Source organism: Ipomoea nil, unplaced genomic scaffold, assembly GCF_001879475.1.
Source record: "Ipomoea nil cultivar Tokyo-kokei standard unplaced genomic scaffold, Asagao_1.1 scaffold2694, whole genome shotgun sequence".
In the NCBI taxonomy this organism is placed as follows: Eukaryota; Viridiplantae; Streptophyta; class Magnoliopsida; order Solanales; family Convolvulaceae; genus Ipomoea; species Ipomoea nil.
The window spans coordinates 438,198-460,522 of NW_017619122.1; the positions used below are offsets into that span (position 1 = coordinate 438,198).

General features: G+C 37.2%; 2 protein-coding genes and 1 long non-coding RNA gene across 3 annotated transcripts; 1 reads left to right on the forward strand and 2 right to left on the reverse strand.

Moving 5' to 3' along the window:
* Positions 1–650: 650 nt before the first annotated feature.
* Positions 651–6,920, reverse strand: LOC109155218 (protein CIA1). Its single transcript, XM_019302933.1, has 10 exons — positions 6,383–6,920; positions 5,821–5,967; positions 4,848–5,066; positions 4,669–4,733; positions 4,392–4,457; positions 4,186–4,257; positions 3,092–3,154; positions 2,750–2,819; positions 1,560–1,646; positions 651–949 (listed from the first exon to the last, which is right to left on the reverse strand). Exons 1-10 carry the CDS (start codon positions 6,653–6,655, stop codon positions 857–859), a joined length of 1,155 nt encoding a protein of 384 aa, XP_019158478.1. The 5' UTR covers positions 6,656–6,920; the 3' UTR covers positions 651–856.
* A 2,355-nt stretch (positions 6,921–9,275) lies between these two features.
* On the forward strand, positions 9,276–11,812 carry LOC109155146 (protein FAR1-RELATED SEQUENCE 5-like). The gene is made up of 2 exons (XM_019302879.1): positions 9,276–10,078; positions 10,414–11,812. Exons 1-2 carry the CDS (start codon positions 9,276–9,278, stop codon positions 11,810–11,812), a joined length of 2,202 nt encoding a protein of 733 aa, XP_019158424.1.
* Positions 11,813–20,743: 8,931 nt separating this feature from the next.
* On the reverse strand, positions 20,744–21,727 carry LOC109155182. Its single transcript, XR_002049863.1, has 2 exons — positions 21,665–21,727; positions 20,744–21,210 (listed from the first exon to the last, which is right to left on the reverse strand). It is a non-coding gene; the product is annotated as an uncharacterized LOC109155182 (long non-coding RNA).
* Between the last annotated feature and the right edge of the window lie 598 nt (positions 21,728–22,325).

A 22,325-nucleotide genomic window follows, 5' to 3' on the forward strand; every position in this document is an offset into this window, starting at 1 on the left:
AACTGCAACAAAAATACAGAAATACCTACAAAGTTCATTAGTTTAGGACTTTTTTTCTATTAGTAAATTTAATTTGTCATCTAGTGTGACATGGGGATGGAGTACTAATTTTTAAGGGTGTTAACAAACAGAGCTTTCTGTAAATTATTCGTGCGGAGTCTAAATAGTTATAAGCTCATAAACAAACTTATTTGTGTTCGTTTAATAATGTTTACAAACATGTTCATGAATAAGCAGTTGAGTATATATATATATATATATATATATATATATATATATATATATATTAATAGTTCTGCTATTTGTTTAATTATTGTTTGTGAACATAGATTATTTCTTGTTCACGAACGAATTATAATCATGAACATGAGCCTGTGTTTGGTTATTAAACGTTAATAAACGTGAACGAACGTGTTTGCAAATGTAAACAATCACGTTCGTGAACGTTATCAAATACTAATGAACACTTAACAAACGAACAAGATTTTAAAAACCTTAACAAACGAACACTCCAAGATCTTAACAAACGAACATGAACAACCTCCATTCGTTCATGTTCGGTTCGTTAACAACCCTACTAATTTTGAAAATTTTCAATTTTCATCACAATGGGTTAGAGGAAGTTCTCTGGGGAAATAGCAGTAAAATACTAAAGAAAGAAATCCCTATGAAATTTATTCACATAAGTTAACTCTGTTTCCTGCCAAAACCATATCATGTGAAATATGTGAATTTATAAATTACACAGGTATAAATTTGAAGATACAGATTTCAAAGCAAACCCGAAAGAAAATACAAATTGCTCAAAAAGGGGGGCAGGAAAATTCCTTAGCGCACGCGTATCTCTATTATAAGACTACAATGATAGTCCTTCGCCTCCAGATTGAGGAGCCAATTCCCATATCTTGATTGTCCCGTCATCACTAGCTGAAGCAAGTAACCTCTTATCCTGCCAGGTTTAGACAATCAAATGCATAGTTTTAGAGGCTTCCTGCTCTTCAACTTAAACCTCATCGAGTAATGAAAATAGAATTAAAGACAAGATCTTGCTCTTCTTCATCTTATGGATATTAGAATTAACAAGCTCCCAGAATGCTGGCTGCATTGGATATTTATTAACAACTTGGGAGAGACCTAGGCAAATGGCTAGGAAATTATGAGGAAGGATTGAAGGAATATTTTGATTACAGTGAAGTCTATCTGAATGGTCAATCAGATAAATATATCACCAACATTCATAGAATGCAAACCTCACCTGGCCATGTAAGCTATCTCTGGTATTTGATAAATTAAAAGTTCTCTGCCAATTACTGTGACAAGGAGTATCACAATTTCCAGCTATAAGGTGAAAAGAACTAGCTTTACATGTATTTTGATCTAAACCAAAACCTTGATTCTCATCTTAATGTTTTTAACCGTACTAATTTGATCCTTATCTATGTTAGTCCTAGCTTGTTCCAAAACAACATGCTTCAAAGCAATATGCACATTATACGCAGAAAGAAGTGACGGTCAATGCTTATGATAATACATGTAGATTTCAAAATCCAAATACTTACTGCTGCAGTGTTCCACTGCACAGCATTTACATCCATTTCATGAGCCTTTTCCTTCTTCAAAAGTAAGCTGTATGTAGGTCCATCAACCTGAGATTAAACATATGCAGAAACAAGCTGTTATTTTAAAGTTTGGCCTAAATTATCTGAAAAAGTTTTTGGGCTAAAGCCAATTTCACCTCAGACACACCCTGAGGCGCCCGCCTCTATTTCTGCGTAAGAGGCGTACGCCTCATTGCGCACCGGCTACGCCTCACACTGAGGCACGCCTCGTTAGCACCTTTTTAAACCTTGTATGTAGTTCATAAGAAATTGAATGCCCTGCATTCCACACCCACCACACAACTCTATCTTCTTCTCATGTGCAAGAGGCTGTTGGAACTAAATTTATTTCAACTGTAACTGTAAGTAGTTATAAGTTTTTCATGGTCTGAAATAAAACCTCTTGGTATGTGAGTAACATTTCAGTATTTTCCTAATTTCCTATTTAAATACACAATCCTTTAACTGAACTGTTGATTCTCTTCTGCATAGGACCTTTGCATGGGAGATTGGGATCAATTGTTTGGAAAATCTAGGTTCGGGTTTCTTAGAACTCAAAGTGGGTGGAAGGGCAATGGGATCTTGCTTAATAATTTGAGTTCGTTCCTGGCATTTCTGCCATTTCCACCAAAAGTACTCGCTTTTTTTCTAACTTGAGCCAATATGTAATTCCAGATACAATGGAGATTTTTCCAATTGGGGAATATTTTAACTATATTCATAACTAGATTATACATTTCTCTGATTTAGAAAATGTGTGTTTAAAAATGGCATAAGTTCACATAGAACCAACCACCTCCTCAAATTTTTAACAGCTGCACGCATGAACTTCTTGTATTTTCATTATAGATTAAGGCCAGCATATCCCACTTGAAAATAAACATGAGCATACAAACTATAGAATATCCCTGAACTGCCTTGGATTACAACCTTCAATGTTTATCAGAGGTCAAATAGGCCTCTATTAATTGAGTGTAGTAAGTGTACTATATTCAGTATATTGTCTATCGCTTTCACTAGTTAATTCTTTTATTTGATTTGGATCAAGTGAACTTTGTTAGCTCTAAAACATTTGAAGTAGGGAGGTAAGTATTAGTAAATGAATCAAATATCAATGATGGTGAGGGTTCTTAGATAAGTAAAGTAGGTACCGATTTGTCTTCATTCTCAACAAATATGCGTATAGCATCATCAGCTGCTCCACTGGCAATTATTCCTTCTCTGAAATGTTTCATAGATCAAATAAGCTTTGCATAAATGATAAGGCAAAAGAAAAATGAATAACGAAGTAACAGAAAACAGAGAGCATCATCAATTAAAAGATTTCTTGTTAGCAGTTAATTAAACCACCCCACTCAACACTGTCCTGGTCTTTTAAGAAAAAAGTACTCCCAAAAAAAAATGGAAAATCTTTAGACTAGTGAAAGTGAGAAAGGGAAAGTGCATACTAACCACAAATCATATGTTTTAAGAGATAAAAGGAAAGTTGATACCTTGACCAATGTACTGAAAAAACTGTTCTATCATGGTACCCAGAGAGAGTGCTAATATGCCTCCTGGGAGAACGAAAACATTCATTGTAGTGAGCATGCAAATCAGAAACTAGAAGAAAAAAAAAAAAAAAAAAAAAAAAAAAAGAGGCACACACACACACATATTAGCAAGTCAGTTGCTACATATATTTAAGAGTTAATACCCAAAATGGTCCCTCGACTATGCCATAATTACCAATTTGGTCCTCAACTATGTAACTTTTACTCAATTAAGTCCTCAACTATACAATTCTTACCCAATTTAGTCCTCTGTATTAATTTGACTGTTTGTTGACTGTCAAAACTCGGGATAAAATTATAATTTTACAAGATTTCTCCTTCCTCTCCATTTAGCAGCGCCAAACCATGCAGCAATACACTCCGATCAGATTTCGACCGTAAAAAAATCGTTGGAAATCAAATTCATGGGCTATCCGATGCATAACCACTACTTCGATACTGACAAGTTTAGAACCCAACCGGAGCTTATTGCTACATGGTTTGGCGCTGCTAAATGAGGAGGAAGGAGAAAACTTGTAAAATTACAACTTTATTTCCACTTTTGACAATCAACAAACAGTCAAATTGACAAAGGACTAAATTGGGTAAAAATTGTATAGTTGAGGACTTAATTGGGTAAGAATGATAGTCGAGGACCAAATTGGTAATTACGACATAGTCGAGGGACTATTTTGGGTATTAACTCTATATTTAATGAACACTGTGAATGCTCTCTTGAAGTAATATGCTATTTTATAATTGTTGATTCCTTGACCAGACATATCAATATTAATTTTGCCTTCTTTATATACAGAAAATTCATCAAATGAGAGCAGTAACTTAGCATCTAGCATCTGAAAATCTATAAAAGTTCGGTCACAGTTTTTAAGCTGATTTAAGTCAGAGCAATTCTTTTCAGAGGCAAACAAGTAAAAAAAAATGCACTTCTAGGCAAAAAATTATAATGGAAACCAGAAAAGCATGTTAGAAACTTAGAATACATAACTACTGATTGAAGAACAAATACACAAAATGAGTATTAGCATTGCACTCACCAAGGTGCATTTACATCACCAGACTGCAACCTTGCTATGTCAGCACTCCATATCTTTAGGGTAAGGTCATCACTGCAAAACCATTACAATAGCAACATAGTACCCCTTTTATGTGCACTTCTATAAGTAATTCAATTCTAACCTTGTACCATTGTATGGATTTAAAACAAATAAAAATGAAAGAAAAGAGACATCTAACTACATACCTACAGGTAACCATTTTATCTCCAGTGAAATTAAAAGAGAGAGCCCAAACTGTTGATGTATGACCACTGTAAAGAGAACAAACAGGGTTGCATCAGCTTTCAACAATCTTATAGAACATTGCTGGTAATAAATGTTTGACAAGTGGTAACTTGATATAGAACATGTGGTCAAAACAACATAATTAAAGATAGTGTGCAACAAATGTCAATAATCTCCTTTTAAAAAATAAAATAAGATAAATTTAAAGAAAAATGGTGGAGCAAGCTTAGTTGTCACCTGCTAGATTCAGCTAAAGTTTGAATGCAATGCCAATCATCACTATCACCTTCCTCTGCCCAAACCTGTCATTTGAACCAATTTTCTGGTAACTTGAAAGGAAGATGGAAGTTGAAAATACACTGACAATAGTAGGCCAATAGTTAATGGGGGAGTGGGAAGTGTAATGTCACATTTACCTTGATCGTGTTATCATAACTGCATGAAAACAAGATATCCACAGAAGGATGCCATTGCACCATTTTAACATCTTGTGTATGACCTTGCAGCACAGAAACACATTCAAATTCATTACCAGGCAATACTTCCCATATCCAAACTGATTTGTCTCGTCCACAAGTTGCAAGCAGCGTGCCCGATGCATTCCATGAGATACTTTTGACTTCATTTTCATGACCCTAATGTAAGTCCATATCCCAATACAAACTAAAATTAGGATACAGATGGGTGAAGGGTGAAAAGGAAGGATAATTGGGAACAGCTTAGAAGATGTTGCACAAACATGATACATGGAAACATCAATTCAAATTAGTAAAACCTTTAAACCATTTAAGCAGAAACTTAAAAGCAAAATCAGCACAAGGGATACTGTTTTTATTTTTCTTGGGGTAAGTAATTGTAAACATGAAGTGTAGAAGTACTTAGTAACAGCTGATTCCAAACCAGGTTGCAACAAGAAAATGATAAAGTACTCATTTCTTTTTCTCACTTCATTCCTCTATTTGGGATTGTATTTTGTTGGGTTAATTGCACTTATGGTCCCTAAAATAGGCAAAAATAAAATAAAATAAAATAAAATAAAATGGTCATATTAGTCTCTCAATTATATGAATGAGACAACATCACCTCGAATTATGCATCAAGGTGGCAACTTTGGTCCCCTATCACTGCAGTCGTTAGTTCCACTTAAATTGTTCACATGTTTTGGCCAAAACAGACTTGTTACCATTTAATAGAGGTCCTCAAATCACCACCTTGTGCATAATTACGGGTAATATTGGCTCAATTAAGAAACTAATTTGACCAATCCTGCCTATCTTAGGGTCCAAATGTGCAATTAACCTCTTTTTTTTTTTTTATATATGATGTTGGAGAAAGAGGGAGAGGGGTGGGGTTGCAAAACTTTCTGTAAGGAATTAAGATACAAAGTACCTCTAAGGTGGAGACACATTCAAAATCACCTCCAATGTGTTCCCATATAGCAGTAGTGGCATCAAAGCTTGCAGTTGCCATCAATTTGCCAGATGGTGACCATGCACAGGATCTAACAGTTCTTGTGTGAGTCTCCTCTAAAACTGCCTGCATATTGAATATAACAGGTGCTAATGTTAATGAGTAATAAATTGCCCTCAATTGCTACACCAAAGGAAACAAAGAATCCTAGAAAACTAGAAAGTATAAAGAAAGCAAGGATAAAAGACATTTACAAAGCACATCAGATGCATTAAAGATATTAAATCTTTCGAATTTGTTTTGATATTATATGAAGACTAAAAATCTCTATAGCTGAAATTCACTTCCCTTATCATTGCACAAGTAGAAGCTAACAGCAAAGCAATTTAGTGACCGAACAATTTTATTCCCCCATTCACAGACTCAAAGAATAGACTTAAAAGGAGACGAATAACACAAAGAGGAATGATTTCTGTAAACCTAATCTGATTTCTTTCTTTCTGTCCGAGAAAATTGAAAAGTCTAAATAAAAATTCCAAACCTTGCAATGGAAAGAACCGGATGGGGAGCTCTGTTCCCAAATACGAACGGTCTTATCGCCGCTACAAGAGGCGAGTACTGCGGGTACGCCGTCAGTTCCGGTGGCCGGTTTCCAAGCGACACTCCAGACCCTGTCGCTGTGGCCTTCGAGCCTCTGAATCTCCTTCAGCTCGAAAGTTTTGTCCAAGAAATTCATGACGAGGATCGCGGAGCAGAGCTGCTGTGAAGTGTCGGAGCACCGGCTGTGTGTTACGAGTTCTTCGGCACAGTGCATGCGCCGCCGAGATCAGAGTTTTAACTGGTAAGACCGTGAGAGACCCCGTGCACGGCACACCCGCGAAGAAAATACTTGTACCCGCACAATACTAGGGATGTCAATTGTACACGCATCCAACGGGGAACCCGATTCCCCGCTTCGATGGGGATGGGGATGGGGATAGAAATAGGAGATCGGGGATGGAGATGGGGGCAATTTTGAATTCTCCGCCGGGGATGGGGATGGGGAGTACTCTCCCCGCCCTGCCCGGTCCCCGATGTATGTATGTATGTATGGGGAGTACACACACATATGTATTACTTTGTATACAATATATATAATTTTAGAAGCATTCTTGTTATTGTTTGTCATGCTTATGAAATGCATATTTAAATAACATGTTTAATTGTAAAATATTGAATACTATTTTAAATTGGGGATGAATATATATACGTTATTTATTTAAATGTTTATGAATGTTTAATTTTTAATTTTTTTTTATAACTTATTAATGGGGTGGGGATTCCCCGTCCCCGATTAATCCCCGTGGGGATGGGGATGGGGGAGTTTTCCAATCCCCGGCGGGGATGGGGACGGGGATGGGGAATGGGAAAAAAGTCGGGGGCGGGGATGGGGGTATGTCTCCCGCCCCCACCCCGCCCCGTTGACATCCCTACACAATACTCCGCGATTCATTAACAATTATTGGAGTTAATACCATCTAGGATCCTCTGAGTATAATGAGTTTGCAACTTTTAATCAATTTTCAAATTACCATCCATGATCTTTCGACTTTTAATTTGTTACCATCCGTAATCCAAGTTAACTACCCATGGTCCTTCAACTTTGAAAATTTAACAATGTTGAAAAAATCGCTAGGCGCTTGGAGACTGCCTAGGGCGCCTAGAACGCCTAGGCCGCGATTTTTGTATCATTGAAATTTAATCAGCAGCGGTCTTCTTGAAAGGACCATAGATGGTTAAAATTTGATAGTTGAAGGACCATAGATGGTTAACTTGGACCACAGATGGTAACAATTTGAAAGTCGAAGGACCATGAATGGTAATTTGAAAGTTTAGGACTAAACGTGACAAAACCACTATAATCGGAGGACTCTAGATGATATTAACTCACAATTATTGAATCAAAGTATCTATTAGTATTAACCCAATAGGGTAGCTTAGCTGACAAATGAATTCTTTTTATGGGAGAGAATTTTGAGATAATCTTAGTTCAATTCTCACAAATGATAAAAAAAACTTTACACCAAAAAAAATGTATTTGGTCATTTTACCTTAATTTTATTTTGTCATACTTATGTACCAACTCATATAGGTTTTTTGCACAGGATCCCAAATTTTTGGAGGTCTCATATTTAAAAATAATATATATATATATATATATATATATATATATATATATATATATATATATATATATATATATATATATATATATATATATATATATATATATATATATAGGCTTTGGTTCCCATGAGGTACCTAATTAAAATGGGATAATGAGATCCCATCATCACCATTCACCCATTTAAATTTAATGGCTAAGATTAAAAGATATTGAGCAACTAATTATGGCCAAATATTGATCATAGGGATATTCACGTAAAAGTGTTGTTGTATTTAATTTTGGGAAGAATATTAATATATTATTATGCACAAGAATAGGCTGCTTAAGATTGGTAATTAGTAATAATACCATTTAAAATCCAAACATTCCTATATGTTCCACGGTAGAGTCTGACTGGAGAGTAGAAAAGACATAGTTGGCTTGTGCATTCAAAGCTTAAACAGGGGAGAAGACTGTTTGTGCATGGCGTGTGCGACATCAGGTATGTGTGCCGGTTTTCCTGTTTTTAAATTTGGTTGTTTTAAAATGTAGTGCTTGTGTACGTTATGGCATGTGCAACATCGTAAACTAAGCCATGGGGTACGCTGCCTATAACGCAAGGGTGTTTGTGGTTTGTGTGGTGTGTGCGAGTAGTTGATCAGGTGATTGCGTGTATTGTATAGTAGGATATCAACAGTAACAATAATTGTAATTGCAAAAGGAAATATCCGTGTAATCCGCGTAAAATGTTTGCAATGTAAGGTGAAGTGGTTTATAAGTTGTTTTCCTATATGAACACCGCATGTGTACATTATTTGGAAAAAAGTAAAAAAAAAAAAAAAAATCGAACGACATGTATACATCTGTTGGTATATTGAAAAGATTAATGGGTGTTTGCATGTGGTAACAATCTAATGAGTGAGAACAGCTTATGTTAAGCGTGTAGCAATTGGTAGGAAGGAGTGGTGTCTGTGCAAGTGTGACGTCTGGTCTGTGCGTAATAGACGATTATGTGGGTTAAATACGTTAAAACTACGTAAACAACAATAACCAGAACATAAGATGGTATGTTTGTGATGAAATGTGTTAAGGGTGCAGAAAATTATATAGTAATCGAGAACAGGAATTATCATTTAAATGAGTAGTAAATGCAGTGTTTATTTGTGTGCGAACGGGAACATAATTTACAAGTGTGTGTGGGTTAAAATGTATCATGTACTAAACTCTGAAAATACATATATATGTAACAGTTTTTCCAGGAGTGGGTGTTGCTGTAAGCAATGAAGAAATGGATAATGGAGGCACTGGTGTTATGGATGTGTCGCCTGGTGGTACGCACACGTGGATACCTGAATGTGACGCAAGCATGAACCCGTTTGAAGGACAGCAATTCGACACAATGGAAGATGGGATCACGTTCTATACGACGTACGCTGGCATAGTTGGATTTGATGTGCGTCGCAGTTCCGATAAAAGAAACAGGTACGGCCAAATTAAGAAAAAACAAGTGGTATGTTCACGGGAAGGGTTTAAAGAGACAAAAAATAAAGAGAGTATCGAGGAAGAAACAACAAAACAGAAGCGTCGGAGGACGACGAACAGAGTAGGATGCCCTGCTAAACTTGTATTGACGTTGAATAAAGAGGGGAAGTATGTAGTAAAGACATTTGTAGACAGACACACACACGTCCTGTGCGAGGAGAAATACAAAAGATTCATGAAAGTGAATAGGAAAATAGACATCGGACATCAGGAATTCATAACAAACTGCGGAAAGGTAAACGTTGGGGCTAGCAAGAGTTTTGATATATATGCCGAAATGGTTGGTGGGCCCGAGAATGTTGGAGCTACGCAACAAGACTTCAAGAATTACAGGCGAGAACTTTTGGCGTACATGAAAGAGAAAGATATCCAGATGGTGATATCCCAATACCTAGAGAAGAAAAATGATTCCGTAGATATGTATTTTGAGTACGATGTGAACGAGAAAGACCAATTAGCTCGGGTGTTTTGGGCGGATAGGCGGGCAAGACTGCACTATGGGGCTTTTGGAGATGTGGTGTCATTCGACGCAACATACAAAACTAACAGGTATATATGACTACTAGGCTTTTGTAAACACGTCAATAAAATATATTACAAAAAGTGAATACCTGCAAGTTTTGCGGTGATAACATATGGTGCATCTTATTCAGTATTACTTTGGTATGTGTCTGTGCGTAATGGTGCATGGTATGTATGGTGCATGTTATGTAGTAACTGTACACAATTGTATACACCGTGGCAGAACAAATGCATTTAGAATTGGAAATATAAAAAACTAATTGTTAGAAGATCATGGAATTTGAGGAGTGTGTGCAAGTAACAATGTGTGTGGTGTTGTGACACTTGCATGTTGGTTAATTGATGCTTGTTTGCGGTCGCAGGTACAATCTCGTGTTTGTCCCATTCACGGGTATAGACAACCATAAGAGATGCGTGACATTTGCTGCGGGACTAATTGATAAAGAGGACGTGGAATCGTATAGTTGGATCCTTAGAAACTTCAAGAATGCTATGGGAAGTACACCACCTATCGTAATAACTGATCAAGATCCAGCTATGAAGGTTGCGATTGAAACGGAATTCCCGGGGACTCGTCACCGTTACTGTATGTGGCATATTATGACTAAGGTGGGTGACAAAGTTGGTAATACATTAGCGAAGAACGAGGAGTTTCGGCGTGCGTTGAATGCCGTTGTGTGGAACGAGGAATCAACGACCACAGGATTTGAGAGCGCATGGAATGCAGTTATTCAGAAGTATGGCCTACTGGAAAATCGTTGGTTGAAACGTATGTATGATGAGCGTGCATCATGGGTGCCTCCGTTTTTTGACGATGTGTTTATGGGGGGCCTATTGCGTACCACTTCACGTTCAGAAGCTGAGAACAGAATTTTTCAGAGTAATACTAATAAGCATTTATGTCTTGTTGAATTCTTCAAACGTTTTGAAAGTGCAGTTCGGAAACAACGCGACAAGCATCTGGAACTTAGCGCAGCTTGCACCGGGCAAACACCACCTCTCAAGACCCTCTTGCGCATAGAGCGAGAAGCAGCAACGGTGTACACATTGACTGTGTTCTGTGATGTACAAAAAGAAATATGTGAGGGTTGGTCTACATGCCGGGTGAGATCGTACACCGAAGCTGAGGGGGTGAAGACATATGTGGTCGAAGACGGGACCAATAAAAGATACACCGTCATAGTTGAGGATGGGAGCAATAATACAAGTTGCACATGTCGATTATACACAAAGATCGGGCTGCTCTGTCGACATGTATTTGTAGTATTAAAGGATGAACGGATCGACCACATACCTCCACAACATATTACTCCAAGATGGACCAAAGAGGCGGTGAAAAATATAGAAAAAGGTACGGGCGTAGGGAGACAAATATGGGTGAACAACAACGGACATAATACCACCGTGGAAGGGAAAGTTATAAACACAATTTACAGATGTTTAGGCATGGCTAGAGGTAATGGTGAAAAAATGCAACAGATTACAAATGTGATTGAAGAATTGGAAGCAACACTGTGCGATAAAGAAGTGAATAGGGCAGAATGGAACGCGAAACGAGCAGTTATGGAAGCGTATTGTGGAGTTCCAGAGCCAGACACGATTAAAGTGCATCCCCCCGAAGTTGCAAAGACCAAAGGTTCTGGCAAGCGAATGAAATCAGCAAAGGAGGTGGCAATTATTGAGCAATTAAAAAAGAAGCGTACTTGCAAAACATGCGGGTTGGCAGCTGGCCATAATAGCCGAAGCTGCCCACAGAAGTAAAGTCGCCGTACTAGAAACAAAAACATTACTAGATACGTAACATACGGATGGTATTTCTGTTAGTTTTGATATATTTGACAGTGCTACATAACATTTAATTTTGAAATGGTATTTTTATTAAAGTTGAAATAGCTGGGTACAATGTGTTGAAACATTTTATTTGTGTTGGTGATTGAGCATAGAAATTGCGGAGTCCAGTATTCATAACCGCCCAAAATGGTATGAGTAGATCCATACCAAAGTCAGGAAAACGATGGAGGTCTGCTCATGCAATAACAGGTCTGTGCATACATGATAAATGGCTTGTGCATAAAGAAACACAACTCTATGCGTGCAAAGACATAGGTCTGGGCATGCAATGACAGATATGTACAAACACGATACATGGCTTGTGCGTAAAATACCATAGGTCTGTGCGTGAAAAAACATAGGTCTGTGCGTGTCAAGCATAAGGTCTGTGCATGCAAAGACGGGTCTGTGCGGGCAAGATACAGGGTTTGTGCGTTAAGGTGCGATGGATTGTGCGTAAAAAACAATAGCGACCTTAAAAAAAATAAAGTACTACGGACAGAAAAAGATTATTCGCTGAGAGTATTATGGACTCAAAACATTTTAATGATAGAGTATAAAATCTTAAAACCGTTATATAATGAACCAAACTAATTATCATTCAACACGAAACAAATAATCCATGCGGCTAACTATCCAAAAAGTGAAATGCCTAAAAAAATCAAAACATGCCGCTACAAAAAGCATGATAGAGCACGTCCACAACTTCAACAGAAACGCCCGACAGTGGAGACAACCAAATCACGATGTACGTTGCTAGGAAACAAAAGAATCTCATGAACATAGCGCATACGTAATTTAAGCAGGCAACGGGCATCCCCCCTAATTAATCCACAATCCCATGAAGCCATCGACTGGCCTACATATGTCTCTAAGTGACGCATAGCAAACACCCCACAATCGAACTTATTTTTTGTGTCGCGCCATGACATACGGAGTCTCCTAGGAATCAAGTGCAACGCCTTAACATAGAGGTGTTGAGCCCCAGCATCCTCAAAAAGGACAGATAACAAGTCCTTCTACACCAATTGTAGAAACATAACCAAAAGTCATTAAACAAGGCAGAAAGTAACTATTAAATCCATAACATTAAAATCCACTACGAAATAGTACAACTGGACCATATACATACCAACACATCAGGGGTCGCCCCATATTTTTTCAAAGATGCCCCATCCACAGATGAGTTATCTATAATACCAAATCTCAAACGGCGTAGATCAAACGACATCACATAGTAATGACCATGCTCGAGAATAGGGAATAGAAACTGTAGAAAACCATGCGTAAAAATATGAAGAATACCAACACATATGCAGAATTAAATCCCAATGACGGAGTGAACGAAAAATAATTTGTATAGCACCCATGAAGGAGTGAATGAAAAAACTATATATAGTAGAAAATTACAATGTCAATTTCATCCCACGAGTTATACGGAGATACCTGCAAATCAGCCTCTAACCCAGACTTGAACAAACCCAACCGTTGCGACCAAGAGGATGAAATTTGAACAGCCGAATACAACTACACACACAGAGTAAGACACATGAATTCGGAAGCACAAGAAATAATTAAATACAGTGCCAACCTGTGGTTGCAAAAAGACTAGCAACGAACCGTGGTTGTGGGTGATGCAAATAACCGCTTTGGAGCCTCAACCGGCTTAGACCTTTCTCGAAAATTTAAAATACATGCCCAAACATTCAAAACACCCACCAGAACTGTATGTCCTTCCAACAGTGAAACAAGATCATCCGTACGAGCAGATCGACCGCAAAAATTAAATAATTCGACAGTCCTGAAATTAAAACACCATTAAATATGCATACAGATATGCGTAAAACCATGTACAGAATTCATTAGAACGCTAAAATGTACATGTCAGCATTTAGTGAACTAGCAATCCATTTATAAGCTGCATGTGACTCCGAATTACGCAAAGGCAGGTTGTTGACTGCACGTGCACGCGTGACGGGTGCATACGAATTCAAATCCATGGTGCGCACTGCACCAACATTAATTGGCCCAGGACGTGAATACTTAGAAGGTGCCGGACAGTTTGGTGGACGAATAGTAGTGCCCAAAGGCGGATCAAATGGAACAACTTGCTACAAAAACGAACAAAACAAAAAATACAAAATATGATTTAAGAAGTTTACTGGAAGAAGTGAAAAGTGAATAAGTCACAGATGAATACCTCCTCGGGAGTAGAAAATACATCGTGACCTGCATTACTTTCAACCACACGTGGCCGTTTCAAACCCAATAGTCTGTAATTGACCTTCCCAGCCGAGGAAGCTTTGGGAGCACATGCGAGATGGTGTTTGGTTGAACGCACCTAGAAAACGCGGACAGATGGAAAAATTAGAGTGCAAATTAGGGATGAATAAAAAATAGCAACGAGTTGTATACGTAACAATATGACCGACAAGGTATAATGAACCAAGATGCATCTACGTTACAGAACAATACTTACTACATCAGCAGGGGCAGAACGACAATCCCGAGATGCAATATTGGGTGAGGCTCCATCATAATTACGGACAATTTCATCCACCACATCCCAACATTGAGTAGGCACGTCTTGCGTCAATCCCAAACTGAATGAAGGTAATTCAGCAACCCCCTAGAGAATGCAGTAAGAATGTATATAAAAATAAAGTGTATGCGTATGAATAAAGGCGTTTGTGCGTGAAACCATAAAAACCCCTCATACTAACACACAGAATTGACAGCAATTGTATTACAGTATACACCATCGAAATAGCTTGAACAGAGAGCATAAATAAGGGCCTTAACAAACACCTAAACGACCTACGCATCACACCAGTACACAATGATGCCAGCACAACACCCCTACAAAATGCATAACTAGTATGTGCGGGGAACAAAATAATTACATACACCAAACACAAAAATCCTACAAGCGCCTAACTTTCTTACGCTTGTAGACTAGCATACTTACTGGAAATCGAGAGTCCGACAAAGGACTCCCCGATGGGTCTGGCAAAGAACCGTCTTTGTTTTGATGCGCAACAGTAGCAACCTCCTCACAGCCTTGGGGCTCAACGCTCGGGGATTGATTGATTCTGGAAGATTCTTGAACCGCGGTCTGCTGCTGAACAGCAAACACCACTTCATCAACGGCCTGTAAATTATCCGGGTTGTTCCACATTTCATCGTCGCTGAGAGTGTGGTCAACCGTCACTGCTGGTGCAGGGGTCTCGGACAAAGAAAGTATCCTCTGAGCAACAGAAACAACCCGCGTGAAACTGTCTGTACGAGTGGAGCAACACGGGTGTTGATGAAGAAACTGCAAAATATCATCCAAAGCTACACCTAGCAGACCTGCCTTTTCATTAAATATTTCATCGGGCGTCTGCATGCAACAAAAAAAGCCACAGTATAATAGATAACTAATAACTACATGTAAAAACTTACGAAAAGAGAGTTATTAATGCTAGAGCACATGCCGCTGTAATAAAACGCGCACACATAAAATGAATAGAAAATAAAGGAGGATAGAACATGCACAAGCCCTGACACAGAAATGCACAAAGTGATATATGGAAAACAAATCAAGTTTAAAGGAATAAAATTCCAAAGCAATAAACAACATACACATAATATTAATGTCATGTAACGAAAACAAAAATCCAGCAATAAAATACCACTGCATACGACACCAAAAAAAAAACGAAAATGGAACTATGAATGCTAGAGCACAGACCGTAGAAATAGAACGCAGAAACTTAAAAAAGGCTAAAATAACGAACAATATTACATGCACAAGCTGTGACACAAAATCGCACGAGCTGCGATATGTATAAATTCCAAAAAAGAAAGATATAATAATATTCCATAATAATAAACAACATAAGGAGAACATAAATTATGTGCAACGATAATAAATTACAAACAAGAATAGTAACATACGACACCACTCGAATAAAAAAACAAATACGGATTAGAAAAATAAATACCTGAGGCCGGACAGAAGTAGACAGATTAGTACGGTCAACAGACGGCACATATGGCCCGACCACCGCCCCCCGCCCAAAGCCTCCATCTGTCATCTCAGCCAACTCCCGGGCCCTAAGAATACTTGTTTCCCAACCTCTAAAAGAAGGGAAAGCACGGGGAACAGTATTGGCTGCATGCACCACCCTATCCACATAAAGGAGCTACAACTTGACAACGTAAGTAATCGACACACAAAAAAAAAAAAAAATGAACAAGTATATAAACCACACAAAGTACTCACTGTAATAACATACCACCAAAAGCAGAAGAGGCCCCGCAAATGGCTGAGAAGATGCATTTATCCAGTTATTGTGTCGCTCCACCAAACACTCGAGGACGAACTTACACCAATTCAGATTCCTAATCTGATCGACATCCTCAAAATGGTGAAAAACCAGTTGGTTAGCATACCCATTAGACATAGGGGACCCAAATATACTAATTGCTAGCACGGCAAAGTGGCGTTTAAACCACACACCCCCCTCCGAGCAAGAACGCAACTTCTTCCCAATCATAGCCAAGGTGACCATATGCTGCGTCACATCAAATTTGGCCCGCCATTTTTTCAAAGTATCACTAACGTCATCCTTGTTTCTTTTCGTAATCACCACATCACCACGCGGCAAACCCAAAGCGGAATGCACGTCTCGTTCCGTAACAGAGATTGTGGCCCCATTATCCAAACGCACGCACATCTCCACTGAGTCAAAATTCTTCAGCAACCAAAAACCCAAGTGCTTTGGGATATCCTCTACCTGAAGATCCAATAAATCCCCTAACCCCAAATGACCAACTGCCTTGCGCTGGCACGCACTAAAATGCTTGAATTGTGATACTAAGTGCTTCGGAGATGCACGAGTCTTCAAACGTGGAAAGCTAACGGCATGATTACCCGCTAACCCATTTTGGGGATCAACCCCCTCCGACTCAGCTTGAGCAGGAATAGGCATAGCGCCAGGAGGGGACTTAGCATTTACCCCATCAGCAGGCACGGCTGCAACAGGGGGGTCAACAAAATCATCAGAATTGTCCCCTACAAAAAAAATTCAAAGCTTATTGCGCACATCGCCAAAAAGATATGTACACACAAACACAAACAAACTAATAAAAATACAAAACTAAAAATAATTAGAATAAGAGCAAAAAAAACTTAGACACAAACATCAATTTATTTGTAAATGCGATAAAAATATAATGTTTAAAAAACAATCAAAACGGCTTTAAAAAAATTACAGATTTTTGATATACCTAAAAATTATTAGTACATATGCACAAGCCCCACCAAAAACATGCACAAGCCCATATGAATATATTTAATAAAAACATGTTACATGACCAAAATGTAAACCAACAATGTCAGATTTTCTAAATAACTAGAGATTATGAAAAACAAATCATAAAAAACCAAAAATAAAAATTCCAAATTACATACAACTAACATATTTAATTTGTACAACCAGAATGAACAAAATTTGAACCTATTAACACCACAAATAACATAGAAACGACCATAGTATGCAAAACTCACAAGCCCCACCAAAGACATGCACAACTAAATAAATATATTTAACACAAACATTATAAAAGGACAATTTGAAGACCAAAAGAGGCTGAATTTTTTTTATAACTAGTCATTATTAATATAATGTTAGAACACTGAATAACATAAAACGCACAAACCATCAAAAATGTAACACTAACGAACAAACAACAGCGCAAAACAGCAACAGAACCATGGTTTCTATAATTAAATTTGTCAAATAGACTAAATATAATGAAATTAAAATCAAGAATTATATGAATTCCACAATAAATGAGTTGAAAATGAAATGAAATTCTTTCATAGAAAAAATGATAGGAGAACTTAGACTTGATCGAATATAGAAGGAAGCTTATGCATAAAAGTTGAGTATGAATGCTGATGCAATGGCGCAATGCTATCATCCTTGCATGACGAAATCATAGTGATGTTCTCAAGATGAGTAGTATACTATCCCTGATGTATATGTAAATTAAATTCGTTCTTATGTAATAGTTTAAAAACATATAAAAAAAAATAAATCATAATCATCACTGGATAAACTCACTGGCCTTTGTAAACAAAAATTATATACATTCTGTCGGAAACACAAAAAAAAAAAAAAAAAACAAAAAAAAAAAAAACATCCTGCAATCCTAAACGTCATGCTGAATTCCCCCGAAAAAAAAAAGGAAAAAAGAACCAAAGCCTCACCATGAATTCTCCATAAAAAAAAAAAAAAAAAAAAAAAAAAACCTCCCAACAGCATTCTGCCGAAAAAAAAAAAAAAAAAAAAAAAACCAAAATCCTAATCGAATTCCACCCCCATGAACAACCCCCCCCCCCCCCCCCCCACCGCCGCCTGCAACCCCACTGCCGACCCAATCCCTCTACCCCCCTCAACAAAACACAACCGCCAATGCCCCCACCCCTCACAAATGCCCACCACATTCATTCCACCCCAACAGCCCCAACAACCTAAGCAAAAAAATGGTACATGCAGGGGATTTAAAGCACAAAAATCGAATTATAGAACCACCCATCTAAGTCCACCCAGTTAATCAAAACTAAAGCGTACCTTGAACAACCCTAATCGAAGTTCCATGTCGTCTCAATGAACGCCTAGATGATGAGCCGTCCATGGATTAGTTGAAGAGCGCAGACGAACGAGGGGAAGAATGTACGCTGCTGGCAAGAAGACGGTCGCCGGCGCTGACAAGAAGAAGAAAATCGTGCGGATAGTTATAAAAATAACGCACGCGAGGAACCCGGAGAGACAAAAAATAAAAGAAACGGGTAAGGAAAACAACACAATAACGAATCGACAAATTAATATAAAAAAGGCAACACAATAAAGACTCATAGCTAATTACATAAAGACCCCCAAAAGTAAAGAACCATCTTATTATAAGCTTAAAATTGCCCCCAATCACAGCCACACAAAATCACCAACCAATGCACCAGATCGATCCTCATTAGACCTCATTTTAAATAGGTACCTCACCTGATCCAAAATATATATATATATATATATATATATATATATATATATATATATATATATATATATATATATATATATATATATATATATATATAGTGTAATATTGATATAATCAGCGCGCACGTTATTCAGCTATGTTTGAACAATCGAATGGATGAACCGTATTACCCTAATCTAGCGGCGTAGCGAAGGAAAATCTCACGAACAACAGACATGAGATGACAACGAATGAATTTTCTTTATGGGAGAGAATTTTGGGATAATCCGAGTTCAATTCTTACAAATGATAAAAAAAAAACTTTACACCAAAAAAAATGTATTTAGTCATTTTACCTTAATTTTATTTTGTCATACTTATATACTAACTCATATAGGGTCTTTGCACATGACCCCCAATTTTTGGAGGTCTCATATTTAAAAATTATATATATATATATATATATATATATATATATATATATATATATATATATATATATATATATATATATATAAGGTTCCCGTGCGGTTGTGCGGTTGATTAATGTGCGTGAGGTTTGTACTCAATGTGCGTGAGTATTGTGCTTAATGTGCCTGAGATTTGTATTTAATGTGAGTGGGTGTGTAATGTTAATGTGCATGAATTTTGTACTTAAGGTGTGTGAGTCTTGTGCCTAAGATGCGTGAGTTGTGTGCTTAATGTGCGTGAGTGTGTTCTTCATTCACTGCTGTGAAAATTATGCGCATCCACTGCTGCATTTTCTTCTTGTTTTTTGTTTCGAAGTGGTGGACGAATGGATTTTGTCTTGTTTTTAACATAAAGAACAACCATATATGCGTTTACATATATCCATCCATTCACACACAATCAGAAAAGCTTCACCCACCTTCTCTTTCTGTTCTGCTTCCTTCTGAGCTCGTAATTCTGAACTCAAGTCACGCACATTAAGCACAAACTTCACGCACATTAAGCATAATACTCAGACACATTAAGTACAAAACTTACGCACATTAACATTACACACTCACGCACATTAAGTACAAATCTCATGCACATTAAGCACGCGACTCACGCACATTAAGTGTATATATATATATATATATATATATATATATATATATATATATATATATATATATATATATATATATATCACTACAAAAAAATGCAGAAATAGCGACGGATTGATTCCGTCGCTAAATAGGGAAAATCCGTCGCTAACAGTATTTACTGACGGATTAGCGACGGAATTCATCCGTCACAAAAACACGCGTCGCTAGAGCATAGCGACGCAATTTTATTCCGTCACTATCTCTAGCAACGGAAATTTCCGTCGCTAAACGAATATAATCCGTCGGTAATTTCCTCTCGGCGACGATTTGATGACAAAATTTGCGATGGAATAACGACGAATTTTTCCGTCACTAAATATAACGTCGGGAACTTTTGTCGCATGTAGCGACGGAAAATAACGTCGCTAATTTGTTTCTATTATTTTCATTGGATGCAATTTAGCTATAGCTTTTAGTGATGGAAATATCCGTCGCTAAATTTAGAAACGAATTTTTCCGTCACTATTTTGTTGTCATTCTTTATTATTATTAGGTACTTAGCTACGAATTTACTACAATATTTGTCCGTCGCTAAATCATAAAAATTAAAAAAGAAATCACCCATTAATTAATATTTCATACCTGCATTAAACCTATAATATAGTACTTCAATAATATGATTGTAAAATATATTTATTTTAAAACATTCAAACTCAATAACAATAACGAAAATATAGCACTATGTAATGTTACATTGTTAGAAACAGTACCAAATGCACTCTAAACACCACCCAAAAAATCACATGACTATTAAATCACAACTATAGCTTAAAACCTGTGGTTGCAATTTACATATACACATACCTTGCAGGTCCTATAAAAGCATCACTATGCATTCTTTTAATCATTGGGAAACACCAAAAGAATAATACCTAAAACGAAATTAGATACCAATATAAAGTGTCATGTGAGCTCAGTCCACCACCAAAATGGAGCAGAAGACATCTGATGCATCATGCAATGGAAACCCTATAGCTGCATTGATTGTGGGCAAGATTGTCAGGAGACTGATGCGCCAAAAAGTCCTTTGCTTCTTATCTATCACTCACTGTCAATGTTTTAGAGTGGAGGATGGTCGGGACTTGTTAATCTTCTTGTCCTGCGAGGATGGAGGCTGTAATGTGGAAGATGAGATGGCGGCATGGTATGAAGATGATGCAAGTTGTGCAAGTGCTGGAACAGCACCCCCTATAGGCAAGTTTATCACCAATGTACATCAAGTCAGATAGGGAACATTGAAGTGGACAGTAGAAAGGTATTGATGATAGTATGATACAAGCAAATGCAACCATTTTGTGGTCCTCAAAATGAAGTAGATTTCTTTGGAATCTCAGAAATCCTGGAGGAAGGTTACTTAAGTTCTGCAGTGCTTGAGGAAAAAATATAAAGAGGAGTCCATGCATGTCAGAGTCCAAAGGAGGCTTTAACTTTGAATCTAGTGTCAATGAAAATGTTCTTTTTAACATAAACCTCTCATTTTATTTATTTACTTTTAGTACCCATCCCCACCCAATAAATCCATGTGACTGAGGGATTTGATTAAATAGGAAAAAAGTAAACTCAATGTAAGAACTAAGATGTTTAGGAAATGTAAACAAGCCAACTACTAACACTTGCAATTATGGAAAAAGCAACTTATTACCTGCCAATCCTGCACATGCCGATGAGAAAACAATAACAGGTGGAGCCTGCAACCACGAAACAAATAAACAATCATACATATTCTCATAAGCCTTCCTTACCCGTAGGCGGTTTAGCCGGAGAAAACACAAGTGCCGGTACCCATAGGCGGTTTAGCCGGCAAATAAATTGAATCTACATCATATTGTTAATCAATCATAAAAAAGTAATAACATCATATTATAGAATACGTAAAGTTTCGAATCTTTTTTAACTTTCATCTATAATCACTCATAAATATGTCTCTGAGAGATGACATTTGGGAGGTAAAACACATCTGAGGCTGTCATTGATTTACATATTTGAAGATGTTACTGGTATAATTTCTGGAGTTTGCAAATAGTATGTGGTCTTCCCTATTTACGCAACAAGCAAGATAATGACATAGGATATTGAAATATATATTGGAAACTATGTCTGCTGAAAGCAAGGTAATGAGAATATATATTGTAATTTTTTCATATTATTGTATTTTTCTTAAAACTCCAACAGTCTGTCAGTAATGACCTTGTATGTTCAGTTCACTGAAATTCACTTTTTTTTTACCTCTAAACTTTTGCTGTTCTTTTGGTTAGTGTATTTGTTTATGATTATACATTTGGTCTATAAATTAGTTATTAATA